The 15,204-nt window shown below is 45.2% G+C and overlaps 1 protein-coding gene across 6 annotated transcripts in view; it reads right to left on the reverse strand.

Annotated features, from left to right (window-relative positions):
* Positions 1-251: 251 nt before the first annotated feature.
* The window catches only part of PGAP2 (post-GPI attachment to proteins 2), a 40,578-nt gene continuing 25,625 nt past the window's right edge, over positions 252-15,204 (reverse strand). For 3 of the 6 annotated variants that reach the window (XM_072610268.1, XM_072610267.1, XM_072610265.1), the window contains 4 exons: positions 3,350-3,602; positions 2,975-3,081; positions 950-1,058; positions 252-519 (listed from right to left, as the gene is read on the reverse strand). In XM_072610268.1, coding sequence (XP_072466369.1) covers positions 389-519; positions 950-1,058; positions 2,975-3,081; positions 3,350-3,602 — 600 coding nt within the window. In that variant the 3' untranslated portion in view covers positions 252-388. Of the gene's footprint in view, positions 520-949; positions 1,059-2,974; positions 3,082-3,349; positions 3,603-11,378; positions 11,558-15,204 lie in introns of all 6 variants that reach the window. The other 3 variants (XM_072610269.1, XM_072610266.1, XM_072610270.1) reach the window with 2 other exon arrangements.

The raw sequence follows: 15,204 nt of genomic DNA on the forward strand, positions 1-15,204 counted from the left end.
CCTCTTCCATCTATGACCTCCCTACATCTAATCCTAGTGAGCTGGTCTGCTATATATCCTAAAGCTGCCTAGACTCCATACCTGAAGCTATCCTGGAAACTGAACACTATACACATGGGAGCAGGGGTTGGGAGAGTAAAGAGGAGGAGCCTGGGGCAAGGGACTGAGGTATCTCTTGGCTGAACCTTATAGCGCCCCCTTTCCTCCCTCCCTCCACCCAGGGCCCAGCAGAGAGAGGACACAGAACGGGCTGGGGGCTAGAGTTCTATATTTTCTCCATCAGTTTCTGGGGTGGGTGAATCTGGGGAATGTGGCAGGGAGTACATTCTCTGTCCCCTCTACACCCTTCTAATCAGGCTGGGTCTTCTCCAGTATGGTCCAGCCTGGCTCAGAATCTTTTGTCTTCTGTTGGGGAGGTAATAAACACCTCTTTGTTCCCGAAGTCCCAACAGGCAGTCATGTGGAAGCCCATGTTAGTCAGAACCACGGTGTACTCAAAGACCGCAAAGATGGTGTACACTGAGAGTGGGGAAAAGGAAGGGAAGTGAACAAAGAGACCCAGAGAGCCCAGCCTACTATCCCCCTAGTGTAGCCTGGGAGCTAACATGGGAACTTAGGAGTTAGTGCTGGAAAGGACCTGCAGAGAACATTCTAATCTAATCCCCTTACTTTATAGAAGAGGAAACTGAGGTGCTGAGTAGTGATTTGTTCAAGTTCCCCAAAGGGGACCCAGGTCTGATTCAATTCCAGGGCTCTTCTCACCATACAGTGCAACAATCACCAAGATGCATCAACACACCCACTATCAAAGACTACCACCAAAGTAGAAACCAGTGCCCTCATGATGGTCCCCACCACTCTTCTCCAGACCTTCCCTTGAAGAGAGACCATACAGGTCCCTTGCCCATGGCACCAGCAGGAACAACCCTGGGCCAGGCCCCAACCTCACCTCCTGGCTCACAGTACATGTTGTGTCGGAAGTAGACAGCTAGGGCCATAAAGAAAGAGACAAAGTTGACAATAAAAAGTCGTTGTTTCCAGCTGTAGGACTTACGTTCCTGAGGAATAGATAAATAACTGGTTACTTGGAGGATCCTCCAATGGGAGGGAGATCCCCCAAGGGCAAGATTGTTACTCCCCCACTGACCAGAACAAAGATACCTGACCCTAGCAGGCATTCAGTACAAGTAGGCATAGGCATTCTTAGTTTGTGTGTATGTGGGGGAAGTGGGGGGCAAAAGGGGGAGGGCCAAGGTTGGAGAACCAAGCAGGATATAAACTTGTTACTTTTCCCTTGCCTTATAAGAGCCTTCTCTTCCAGAGAACCCACAGAAATTGAGCCATCTACCAACCCAGGCCTGAATCTGAATGGATCCTCCTCTATTCTGGGCTCCCTAAGTCTGGTCCCAGTACTGGCGTCCCAGACCTTTTAAGCTACCCAGGGCCACTGCCACTAGGACTCCCTCCTCTTCAGTTACTGGGGAAGGAGGAAACCACAGGGGAAAGAGAGGGGGTGGAGAAGCCGTTAAAGCAGCCACATCCCCCCTCCCCCCATCACCCGCCTGCACTCAACCAACTCCTTCCTGTCATTCAAACGTGGAGGCCTACTCAGGGCCCCAGGTTCTACAGTCATCTAGGTCTTCATTTCTCTACATTTCCCTGTGCCTCCATTTCCCCTTTCCCCAATCTCCCATCTTCCAAACCCTCCATTTCCCATCTCCTCACCATTCCATTTCTGTTGCCCATTTTTTATCTCCATTCCTCATCTCTATGGGTCTAACCCCACTCATCTCCCCATCCCCTAATCCCTCTATCTTCCATCTCTCCATCCCACACCTTGCCCCTATTCTTGTTCCTGGAGTCTTTGGTTCAGGCAATGTGAGGCCTGTCCTGTCTCAGACACTAGGACCATTTGCCTCCCTTGTATCCAGGCAAAGACTTGTGCAGTGGAGAAGGAGTTGGAGAAAGTCTTTTTTCTTGGGGGCACAAGAGAACACCCGACTGCCATTCTGCAATTAACTTCTGCATAGCTGGGGGGGAGGGGTAAAGCAGAGAAGAAAGTTTCTGTCTCTGACAGGGGCTTCAATGCCTCCACCCCCACATTATCCTTTCCCCAACTGGGCCTAGAGCCAATCTGCTCTCACCCAGAAGGCTCTAGCCAGGAACACGCTGCCCCCTGGTGTCCATATCCCACCTATGCCCTCATACTAGACAGAGAAAGGATTTTAGAGTGGGAGAAGCAGAGGGAGAGCCAGAGAGAGGCAGCCAGAGACCCACAGAAATGGTCAGAAGCAATGAAGATACATTGAAAGCCAGAGATCTTCACTGTGATAGCCAAAGAGGATGGTGATGATGAGAATGTACATTTCTTTAATGGTCATGTTGTCTCTAAGACTGGCAAACTGTTTACCACACCACAACCCTATGAAGTTGTACCTGGTTTAAGAATTTATAGATGAGGTTACTGAACCTCAGAAAAATGAGGTAACACTTAAAAAGACACACACAAATGGCTTTAGGCAGAGAGAGAAATGCCAGAAGAAAGCTAGAGAACGAACATTCAGTAAGACTGAAGGAAACATGTACCTAGGAAACTCCAGACACCCCTAAGCGGAAATACCTTCTGGCAAGTTCTGTCACTGCTTGTAACTCTACCTCATACATTTCCCAGGGTTTTATACTCCCCTCCACACCCCACCAAGAATCCTTACCGAAGTCCTTGACTCCTCATATCTCTGGTTTCTGACCTGATCTCCTTCTCCCTGTGACCTCAGTACCCAGACCCCAGTGTGGACCCAGACTTTCCTGATACAGGGTCTCCTGATCCCTCTGAGAGCTCCCACTTTCCATCCCATGACCTTTGGTCCTCCATATGCCACCCTACCAATCCTGAGGTCTATTGCCCCACTCCTCATTCTGCCCAAACCCAGTTCTCAAGCCCCCAAAGCCAAGAAGAGTGAGCAGTGATGTTTACCTCCAAACTTACTGTATGTTTCTTCGTCAGACGCCATAAGATACAGGTTAACAGCATGTGGCCCAGAGCTGCTGCGATGAACACGATGAAGGCGTTCTCATGGATGGCTGGAGAAGGAGGGAATAATGAGCTTGTCCCAATCCCCTGCAACCCGAGGACCCTCCCCATGGGGGTCCCCATCTTATCCCAGGCCTTCAAGTCTGGATCCCTCAGGTTCAGGGCCCCTTGAACATAGGAGCCATGTGTCCCCCTTAAGACTGTCACTCCCTGAGGGAAAGGGCAGTGTTTTCTCCTCAGCTTGGGGGCTCCATGAGGACAAGTGCCATGTCTCCCCCTCAGAATGGGGGCTCCCAAAGCCAGGCTTAGGCCACATACTGAAGTCCTCTGAGGAGGAGACATAGGTGAGCAGAAGCAGGGCCACATTCTCCAGGAGGTTGAGACCCAAGTTGAGAAGGCAGAGCTGGTCATAGCCAAAGCAGGGTGAAGGGCAGCTCCTGTAGTAGTTCCAGTAGACAAAGGCCACCAGGAAGCGGGGGGCAGAGTGCAGGCCGATGCAGAAACGCCAGACGTACCGTTGGGGCACTTCCCCACCAATAGCTGAACTCACCGATGGAAGATAATTGGGCACCTAAGGCAAAGAGGGATGGGGTGGAGTGGGCCAGGCCTTGGAGGGGTCCCCAGGATGGCTCAACCTCCAGGGAAAGTGTGCAAACCTGACCACTCTATCTTACAACAGGCCTAAGTCTTACAAAGTAGCTTCCTTACAATGACTCTGTGAGATAGGTAGCCAGTGTAAGGATTATTACCCCTATTTCACAGATGAAGAAGCTATAGGAAACTCAGGGAACAGATATAATTTACAATAGCCACACAACTAATCAGTGTCTAAAATGGTGCTATCATCACCGTCGTCATCAGTGTTATTGTCAGAGTACCATCCCAGACAAAGCTGTTGCCTCTATTTGCCCAGGCATGTCAGTGAGCCATAGAAATTTAAGAATGTTTTATTATCAGCAGATACTACTACTAGTGTCTTTCAAAGCCTACCTCCTTTATGCAGCTTTCCCTAACCATCCAAGCCCAGGATGATATTTTTTGTATCCCTGACAGTAAGAATCACCCTGCACTATTTTCAGAATGCTCCCTCCTCTCTCACCAAATGGAGAACTATCTCCCCAATCAGGAAAGGAGCTCAATAAGGGGGTCCTCTATGTCTATTCCTTCCCCCACCCTGAATCAGACACACAGCCTTGATGAGTCATTGGAATCTCAGTTTCTTCATCTATAAAATAAGGATTATAATACATTATCTACATTCAGGGTTGTTGTAAGGAAAGTACTTTTTATAAATCTTACAAAGCAAGAAATAGATTATTATCATCATCATTATCATCAATTCCCAGGCCTCCAGATGGAGCCCAGGGAGAAGGAGAGTGACCTCTACATATCCACCTTTCCAGTATCACTTTCTGTCAATTTCCTCCTTGTTCTGCATGCTCAGGTCAAAATGGATTAATCTCAGTCTCCCTAAGAAGACTCTCTTGCCTCTCTATTTTTGTTCACATTATATCCTAGACCTAGAACAGCCTCTCTATCCCATTTTGCTTTCATTTCAATTCAATTCAACATACATTTATCACATGCTTATTCTGTGCCAGTCAGGGGTCCATGTCAGAATGGATAGAGAGCTAGCCGCAGGGGCAGGATGACCTGAGTCCAAATCTCCCATAATGGCTGTATGACCTTAGGGAAATTACTTAGTCTCTTGGAGGTCTAGGAAATTTTTATAAGTTGAAAATCAAGGGATGAAGCTTTATCATAGTAAATTCCCCATATGGACGAAAGCAGAGCTGTGGTCCTCTTCAAAAATGTGCAAAGGACTATTCTGAGTACTGGAAGAACGGAATTAAAATCTGAAAACCCCCTGCTTTCAAAGAGCTTACACTCATCGTAGGATATAACACAGACAATCAACATTTATTAAGAAACTACTATATGCCAGGCTAAGTCCTACATAATACACAATGATAAGACAATTTGAAAAAGGAGAACATTAACAACAGGACAGGATGGAGGGAATTAGGAAAGGCTTTCCAGTGCGAGATGACACATGATCTGGGCCTTGAAGGAGGTTTGAAAGTGCAGAACAGAGTGCCCTCAAGTCTGGAAGGATGTCCCATGCTAAGTCATGGAGATGGATGATGAGAGCACTGTAAAATAAGGTGGGAAAGGTAGTCAGGAGAGAAGTTGTGGAGGGCCCCTAAACTGCCAGGCTGAGGTGTAAAATGCAAAAAGGAGGCACCGGAAATTTCCGAGCAGGGGAGCAACATGGTTCACTTGACAACAGTGTGGAAAATAACTAAAGAAGGAAGAGACTGAAAACAGGGTGACCAGTTAGGAGTTAATGCAATATTTCAGGCAAGAGGTGATAAGGGCCTGAACCAGTGTAGTGGTCATGTGAATGGTGAAAAGGGCACTGACAAAAAAATATAACTGCTGTTTCTATATGAATTAATTTCATTTGATCCTCACAAAACCCTCTGAGAAAGATACTATGGGTACACGTACCTCTATTTTAATGATGAAACTTTAGCTCTGTGTCTACAGTCACACTGCTAATAAGAATCAACAACAGGTTTGAATGTCAGTCACGTTAACTTCTGATCCAAAGTCCTATCTAGTATGCCACACTGTCTCTCATACGAGAAGTATCACAGATGCAAGAAATGTGATGGAGGGGAACTTGACAAGACTTAGCAGCTGATAGAATATAGAAGATGAAGGAGAGGAAGAAGTCAAAGAAGATTCCTTTAGTAAGAAGCTAGGTAAGGTTCTTACTAAAGAAAGGTAATGCCTTCAACTGAAATAGGGAAGTTGAGAGGGAGGGCAGAGTTAAAGGACAATAATGAAGTTGTTTTCAAACATTAAATTTGAGATGTTGATGGAATACTCAGACCTGTCAGCAGACTCTGTTCAGGACACAGAATGGGGCTGGAAATAGAAATTTAGGAGTCTCCTGCATAGAGATGCTAACTGAACACACGGGAGCAGATGAAATCACCAAGAAAGGGTACAGACAGAGAGGAAAGCCCAGTACAAAAGCCTGGAATACACTCACGCTTAGTAATGGGAGAAGGAAGATGATCCACCAAAGGAGACTTAGGGGGCTCAGTCAGAGAGGTAACTCTTCAGGAGTCCCTGAAGAGAGCAAGGTAAGGAAAGCAAGGAGAGAAGACAGTATCCAAGAAGAGGAGTGGATAGTCAACCATATCAAACCCTGCAGAGCTTAAAGAAGATGAAGTATGAAAAAATAACATTGGATCTAGCAGTTAAGAAATTGTTAATAACCTCTGAAGAGCAGTTTCAGTAGGTCTGATTGCAAAGGTTTGAGAAATGAGTGGAAAATAAGATAACAAGGGTATAAACAACATTTTCAAGAAATTTGACTGTGAAAGGGAGAAGCCATACAGGATGATAAGAATTTGAGGACAAGGTGAAGTCAAGAGAAGTTTTTTTAAAGGATAAAGAAGATCTGGGCATGCTTTAAGTGGCAAAGAAAGGGCTAGTGGATAAAGAAAGATGAGACAGGTAAGAGGAAATGATGGAAGAGGCAAGTGGCCAGAAGAGACCAGAGATGTGATTGATGTCATAAGTAGACGGACTGTTCTTAGCAACCTCTTCTCCAGAGGCTGAAGCAAAGGAAGAGAGAATGAGGAGTGATATAGAGGGGCTCTGAGTTAGGGAAAAAAGGGGGAATCGTTCTGAATTCTTACCTCAAAATCCAATTTTTCCAAGAAGTCTCCTATGATCCCTCAACCGCAATGATTTTTCCTTGAGATTCCATTTTTTTCTTATTATCTCTGTGATATACCTGTCACATATTAGTGTGTCTTGCATGAGCTTTCTTTGTGTCTTGTTCCCTACCACACTGTGAGTTCCTAAAGTCATGGACTTTAGCTAAATTTTGTTATTAAAGTCCAACCCCATCCACTGCCACGTGTAACTCAGTGTTCTACGTAGAGTTGGTGCTTACACAATTCAACCTATAGGGTTACAGATCTACAGCTGTTAGGGTCCTCAGAAGGTATCTAGTTTTACCCCATCTTGTTACAGAGGAACTCAGGCCCATATCTGAGTGTGTCCAAGGTCACAGAGGTAGAACTTGAATGAGGTGAGATGCGGACCCAGTTCCTCTGATTCAAGAAGCAGTACTGTCTCAGTTGTATTGAGCTGCTTTACTAGGTACAAACTACATAACATACTGAAGTCATCTTTCTCTTCCCCTCTCCAAATGACTCCACCTGTAAGTACTCCAGCATTGTCCTTCACAACCTCAAATTGAGATCTTTAAGTTAAAAATGATTGGCAAAGCAGAGAATAGAGAGCACCTTCTGGCTAAAATGATCCTTCCACTCTCCTCTCCTCCTGTCCCTCCCCCTACCAATATTATCCCTGAAATTCTACCATTATTCATTCTTTTATTTTAAGGCACTAAGTATCCTTGGAGTTATGTTAAACTCATAGTCACTACAGAACTTAAGAGCTGAAAGGAACCTTAAAAATCATTCCCCTTCCCCAAACCTAATGAGTCCCCAGGCCTGTCCCTTCTCCCCTTCCAAATCTCCCTGTCCATTTCTTCTCTTTTCTATCCACACAAATTCCACCTTAAGACCTCTTACCCATATCGCTGCAGCCTCCTTCTTCCCATTATCTCCCCTCTGCAGGAAGTCAGGATCATCTTTCCATAGCCTAGATCTAATCATATCCCTGCCTTGATCAAGAACCTGTTATGGCTCTCCATAGCCTATAGAGGAGAGTCCATATTCCTTAGCCTGGCATTTGGGGTCTACAGAGTACTGCCTCAATCTCTCACACCCACTCATTTGCCCTCCCCTCTTTCACTAAACTGGACAACCCACTGACCCTATAAATATAACTTGCAAGTTTCCTATCCATCCCTCTACTTAGAGCCCAGAAAGCTTCCACCTTCATACCCTCCCTTTAAAGCCCAGAACCTTCCTCACCTCTTCTTAGACCTTAGATGCCCTGCCCCTCAGCCCTCAAGGATCTCTCCCTTCTCAAAGTTCCTGTAGCTTTTAGGAACCACACTGCCTCTGTATGGAAGTTTCATCTTCCCAATCAGACTAGGGGCCCAGGAGAAAGATGGGAGGGAAGGGCCTTAGTCTCTTCCCCCTTTTGTCTTTATCACAATGTTATTTGGCACAAAATGGGAGGAGGAAGGCTTCAGAACACATTTTTGACCTGGGGGGAACTAAGTACCGAAACTATTGAACACCCCTTCCCCCCAGATCACTGCCTTGTGGCAGTGGCAGACAGGCGTGCACCGCTCAGTGAAACAATAAGCTAGACAGACAGGTCATAGTAGAGAGTTGTAACAAAAGTCGAACCACTGGAGAAGGAAATGGCAACCCACTCCAGTGTCCTTGACAAGAAAACCCTATGAAATCATGAAGCCTTGGCCACGACTGAATGATTGAACAACAGTAAAGTACTGAAAGCACAGACTTGCTCAGAAGAGGGGAAGCAAGGGGAGAGATCCCTTTGCCGAACATCTTCACGATTCCCCTCCCCTACTCCAGTTCGAAAATCAGCCTAAAATTCTCACTTGTGCCTCTTCTTCTCACAGTGTCTAGATCCTTGCCTGGAAAGACAGAGTTGTAAAGGGCTTTATAAATCATCCTCTCTCTCCTAGACCACTGCATTATCCTCCGATGTCACCCTCTCTAATGTATGCTTTAAATACTGCTTGAATAACCTTCCTAATGCACAGATTAGGAAAGTTCTAACGAAGCAATGACAACAACAGCTAGCATTTTTACGCTGCTTTAAGGTTCGTGAAGCCTTTTACAGATACAGCTCATTAGATCCTCACAACAATCCTGGAAGGTAAGTGTTACTATTACCCTCATTTTACAGCTGAGGAAACTGAGACAAATAGCTGTTGAGTGACTACCCCAGGGTCACACAGCTTGTAAGTATCTGAGGCAGGATTTGAATTCAGGCATTCCTGACACCAAGTCCAATGCTAGTTGCCTCATGTCTCTAGGTCTGACCATGTTCCTCCTTAACTCAAAACCTTGCAATGGCTTCCCATTGTCTACCAAATAAAGTTCAAATTCCTCAGTTTGGTATTCAATGCTCTCCACAATATGATCCCAACCTACTTTTCTAGCCTTATAAAATATTACTTCCCTTCATATAAAATATGCTTCATCTAAACTGGACTACCAGCTATTCCCTGATCCCTCTCCTATCTCAGTACATTTGTGCAGACTCTCCCCCATGACTGGAATGTGTTCCTTCCTCATCAGAACTACTTCTCTTCCTTCAGGGCCTAGCTTACATACCAACACCTCCATGAAATCTTGCCCAATTCCCTCACCTGAAAGTGATCTCTCCTCTTTTCAAATTTCCCATATCATATAGAGTACTTTACTGAAGACTTTAGAAGGGGTCCTCCTTCCCAGTATACATTTAAGTGATAGGAAGTTTCTCCTTGATAGAAGGAAAGGGCTGATTGACTGAGGGTGAAAGAGGGATTATAAAATAAGCCAATGAGTTTGATCCAGTAGACTCTTTTGGGTAAAGCACTAGCCACTTGAGGGATGTTCTGGCGCAGAAAATTTATTCACATCTGAGACCAGCTTGGAGTCAGACACTCAGGTCTTTGCTTGGAGGATTCCAAGCAAAGGGAATACTAGAGAAACCTTTGAGTTCAAAAGAACAGCAAAGAAAATTGAGATAACTTATCTGTGACTGGGCACATTTCTTCTCTATGCCTGTGTAATGACAATCCCCTAAGTTACTATTTATGACTCTGTATATTCTCTTTATCCTTGTGAACAAACCCTAGAGAATACACACAACACTACTGTAGGTAGAGAAGGAAAACAGGAAGTTGAGATATCCCAGATATAGTAGTAGAAGAAAGGGGAAGAAGGTTTTAGGGATCAGGTGCCATTAACCTTTGAGAATCACAGAAAAAGCCAAGAATCTATCCCAGGGGTGGGGAACCTACAGCCTCAAGGCCAAGGTTCTCAAGTGTGACCCTTTGACTGAATCCAAATTTCACACAACAAAGGATTTATTCTGTAAAACTTAGACTCAGTCAAAAGGCCGCATCCAAGGACCTAGAGGGCTGCAGGTTCCCCACCCCTGGTCTATCCTGCATCAGTTTTCCATCCTGAATGTGCTGCTGACTTTTCAGACTTTAATATCAGGCTTTACCTTGGAACTTCCCTTAGAATCTGGGACCTCTGCACCCTGGAGGAGTTCATTTCATTTTTGGTAAGTTTTGTTAGTAAGTTTTTCCTTACCACAAGGCTAAACCTATTTTTTTACCCCTTTCCTCCACTACTTCCCCTACTATTCTACCATTTGGGGAAAAACAGAACAAATCTAATTCCTCTAATATATGACAGTCCTTCAAATATTAGAAGATACCCCACATGTCTTTTCTTCCCCAGCTTAAGCATTCCTAATTCCTTTAACTGAAAATATCCTAGGTGGGGCAGCGAGGTAGCACAGTGGATAGAGTACCAGCCCTGGAGTCAGGAGGACTTTAGTTCAGAGTCAGCCTCAGACACTTAATACTTACTACCTCTACCTGTGTGACCCTGGGCAAATCACTTACTCCCAATTGTTTTATCAAAAAAAAAAAAACCTAGGTGAAGTCCCTCTAGTCTCCTTACTATGCTATTTGCCTTCCTATGGCTATGCTCTAGTTTGTCAATGATCGTCCTAAAATGTGGATCAAGAACTGAGCAGGATACTATAGATGTCATCTAACCAGGAAAAAGCCCAGAGAGCTCTTTGTGTAGGAGGCCCTCACAGACTATAAAATCTTAAGGGCAGGAAAACACTGGTTTTAATCACTGCACCTGCTGAATGGGCCTTGCACAGAGCCAGCACCTAGTAAATATTTATTTAATTCAATCACTGAATCTTAAAAGGGTAGAACAAAGAAATATCAGAGCTCAAGGATAACAGCAGAAACCAATGGGTTAATCACCTTTTATAGAGGAGGGGACCAGAAAGGTAGAAGGCATTTGACCAAAGTCACAAAGTAAGTCAGTAGCTAAGACTAGAACCTAGTCTATTGGCTCTCAGCTCAGGGTTCTCTGCAACAAGTATATATTTCCCCAAGAGTGACATCCCCATCTTGAGATGAATTGACCAGAGGCAGGACAGGCCTTAGGGCCCAGGGGGCAGAGGCAGAAGGGCAGAGAATCCTTGTACCTGCCTCTCTTCAAGTTCTTTCTTCCTTCCTTTTGTGTCTCTTTAGTAGCTGGAGCTCTCTCATCCTCCCTAGCAGCTCTATCTAGTTCCTCCCTTCTGGTAGAACATTTCTACCCACCCCCATTCCACTGGCCCCCGCACTCACCCCACAGTCAGTAGCCACTGTGTATTCAAAGTGGAATAAGAGGGACCAGAAGATGCAGAAGAAGAAGCCGAAGACGGGGAAGGTGATGACCCAATAGGCCAGAGAAGTGAAGCGCATTCGAAACACAGTCCCTTCAGGGTCCAGGGGCTGAGAGGCGGCAGGGAGCATCCTGAGGGGGCCTGAGGGGACATGAGGAAGAGGGAGAGACCAGGGCCCATGGGACTACTGAGATTAAGATTCAAGGAGACCTGACTCTTATAGAGTATTGAGAGAGGGCCAGAAGTCAAGAGAAAGAGAAAAACAGAAATGGACAGAGATACAATGAGCAAAGATTGAGAGATATATACATATTGACAAAGGAAAAAACAGAGAGCTGTATGAGAGACAGAAAAAAGATACAGAGAGACTGAAACAAAAGAGATATAGTAAGAAACAGAAAACTTGAAAAAGAGAAACTGGAATACAGAAAGAGACATTTTAAAAGACAAAAGAAAATAAGAGACCAAAAAAAGACAAAAGACAGAGAGAAGAGAGAGTAAAGAGCTAAGAGCTAGAAGAGGCCTCAGATAATCATATCCAACTCTTGAGTCTACAGAGAAGGAAACTGGGACTCAAAGACTGGGAAAGAACTTGTCCAAATGGATCAACAGAAGAGCAGAGACTTGGATCCCGTTCTAACCCAAGGATCCTTCCCTTGGATCATGCTAGTGTAGAGAAGAAGGGGTCTCAAGTACTTCCCAGCTAATCTGGTCTAACCACATTCCTCCTCGGTACCCAAGAGTGACCATGGAGTGGCCTGGGAGAGTAGCTGGGGAAGAAGCCTCAAAGAACCGCCCCCACTGTCCCATCCCACCCTCAGGCACAGCCAGATCTCAGCTATGGTCCAGCAGTTCTTATTCCACCCAAGTCCCTACCTGGGCTGGATGCCAGGGCCCCGGGTCTGGCCCCTTACCTCTCCCAGTCTTAGTCCTCCCTCTTGCCAAGCTTTCTGTGAATTAGGTAAGAAAGGTACAGGATGCATCCTCTCTAAACCTGGACTCTCTTTTGGGAGGGACAAGGGCTAGTGTTAGAAGCTTATTGCTCCGCAGCTCTTGACTCTAGATTTAATTAGCCTTGATCCCCTTTCCCTCAAATCATAAAAGCACAGAACAGGGTTGAAATCGACCTTGGGGACTATCCAGTAGAATCCCCTCATTTTAGAGAGGGGGAAGGTGAAGGCCCAGGAAAGGAAAGGGACTGTCCAAGGCTACACAGTGAGTCAAGGGACAGAACTGACACTAGAAGCCTAACTTTTGACCCAGGGTTCTAGTCTCTGCTAGGGGTGGAGAGCACAGTTTCCCTTCCACTAGCATCTGACGGGCTGCAGACCTGGCATGGAAGCTGGAGTCCCAACCCTGAGAAGATGCCCCTAGCCCCAGGAAACCAGACTAACAGGGGAATAGTGCTGGTTGTGGGATCCCCTTGATTCCAGGAAAGAGGTTACTCACACTTTGCACCTGGCAGAACAGAGACTGGGCTCAAACCGTGATTCCTGGATTCACAATGAGGCTAGGTTGGGGCGGGACTTGGGTTCTGGGGTCCTCCTTCCCCTGCCCACCCTACAGGCTACCATCTAGCCAATCCTTCTCTGGCCATGCCCCTGGTTCTGCCCACCTACTCCAGGAAACTGGCCTCTGTCCCATCTGATAGCCACACCTCCCACCACCTGGGACAGATCTCTCCCAAGTATCATCTGATATACTCATCTGATACTGACTGAATCTAGAAGCACAGAACCTACAAAGACATAGATTTAATCTTAAACCCTGACTCCCAGCCACAGGTCAAACTCTGATTCTGGACCCTAAGTGAAACCAGATATTGGCCCCCAAATGAACCAAACTCTGGTCACAAATACATGCCACCTAAGACACAACATGATCTTAGAATAGCCCCTTACCCTGGAGGCTCCCTATCTGGCCCACTAGGCCCCATTATGTTCTGACTTTCAACCTGAGGACACATTCTCAATCTATGTGTACAACCCTTTCTTTCCACCTCTTGAAACTTGGGGTGCTTCTATCAGGTCTTTGTATTGCTGCTCTCCCAGCAAGTGGTCCTCACTTTGGGAAAAGAGCTGGGAAGACTGAATCCATGCCAAGTCACTTTGATGGGGGAAAATACAGAGAACAAGTGCTTCCCTCATGAGCTGTATGAGCCAGGAGTCATCTAATTGTGTATATTTTTTCCTAAAGCTCAGCACTGTTCTCTGCATACAAAAGACATTTAATAAATGTTTGATGAAGAAATTGTTGAATGAATGAAAGGAACTTAACTTCACTTGGGAGGTGAGAGAGCATCTCCTCTACTAAGAGTGTGGGAACCTGTGATTCAATAGAAATGAACTGGGGTGGGAATGGAGGTCTACACTGGGAAAGAGCAACACCTCCTTCTCTTATTTCCAGTTCCACCATAACGGCCTTGTTTTGTGTTTCTCTCCTTAGTTACCCAGAAAGACTCACAGAATCTTTATGCTGGAAGAAACCTCAAAGGGCATTTTGTCCACCCCAAACCTAGAAAGATATTCTCTCTAAGCATCTTTCAAACCCTCTTCATCTAGCTAATCCATCCTTCATGCTACCGCCAGACCCAGATACTGAAATGGTTCTGCAACCTACTTGGTTTACTTGTTGCCTCCAACAATGATCATGGCCTGTCTATATCTGCTCAGCCTGTCCATTTTTTGTGTAACTCCTTCCATAACTTTGCTGCAGAGGATCTACCCAAATCATTGGAGGTCTTCAGTGCTTTTTCCCTGATACCACAAGGCTACCAGCTAAGCACTCTAGCTGTCCATTTATCATCCCTTGTCCTTGCCAGACTAACCTTTAGGCACAGATCTGGTCATGTTATTCCTTTGCTCAAAAATATGCAGTACTTCCCTATTGCCTCCTGAATAAAAAGCAAAATCCTCTACCCAGTTTTGAAGGTCTTCCATAATCTAGCTATTGTTTCACTTGTACTTCTGCTTTGAAAGTTTCCCCCCCATCTCCATTATACCGTAGTTATGTATGGTTCCATGTTACATTGTATTCTCCTTGATGGCAGGATCTATTTTGTATCTATTTTTATATCCTCAGTGCTAAACACAGGGCCCTGCCCATGCTTGGTGCTTAATAAATGTTTTACTGAAAAAGGGAAAAAGACCCACATGTATAAAAATATTTATAGCAGTTCTTTTTGTGGTAGCCAAGAATTGGAAAATGAGGGGGATGCCCATCAATTGGGGAATGGCTGAACAAGTTGTGGTATATGAATGGGATGGAATATTACTGAGCAGGCAGGCTTCAGAAAAATCTGGACTTACATGAACAGAGGTTGAAAGAAGTGAGCAGAACGAGAAGAACACTGCACACAGTAACAGCATCCCTGTGCCAGGAACAACTTTGATAGACTTAACTCTTCTCAGCAATACAAGGATCTAAGACAACTCCAAAAGACTTGTGATGAAAAATGCTATCCACATCCAGAGAAAGGACGTCTGGATGCCGATGGAAGCAGACTATTTTCACGTTTTTTGTCTGTTTTTCTTTCTTGTGGTTTTTTCCCCTGTTGTTCTGATCCTTCTTTTACAACATGACTAATGTGGAAATAAGTTTAATACGATTGGACATGTATGGTTTACATCAGATTGCTTACTGTCTTAGGGAGGGGAGAAGGGAGGAAGGGGGGAGGAAGAAAAATTTGGAATTCAAAATCTTATAAAAGTGAATGTTGAAAATAAATAAATGTTTTGTTGAATAAAAATATATCTGCATGGAGAGGTAAGAGGATGTTCAGGGCCTGT

This window comes from Notamacropus eugenii, chromosome 5 (genome assembly GCF_028372415.1).
Source record: "Notamacropus eugenii isolate mMacEug1 chromosome 5, mMacEug1.pri_v2, whole genome shotgun sequence".
Classification (NCBI taxonomy): domain Eukaryota; kingdom Metazoa; phylum Chordata; class Mammalia; order Diprotodontia; family Macropodidae; genus Notamacropus; species Notamacropus eugenii.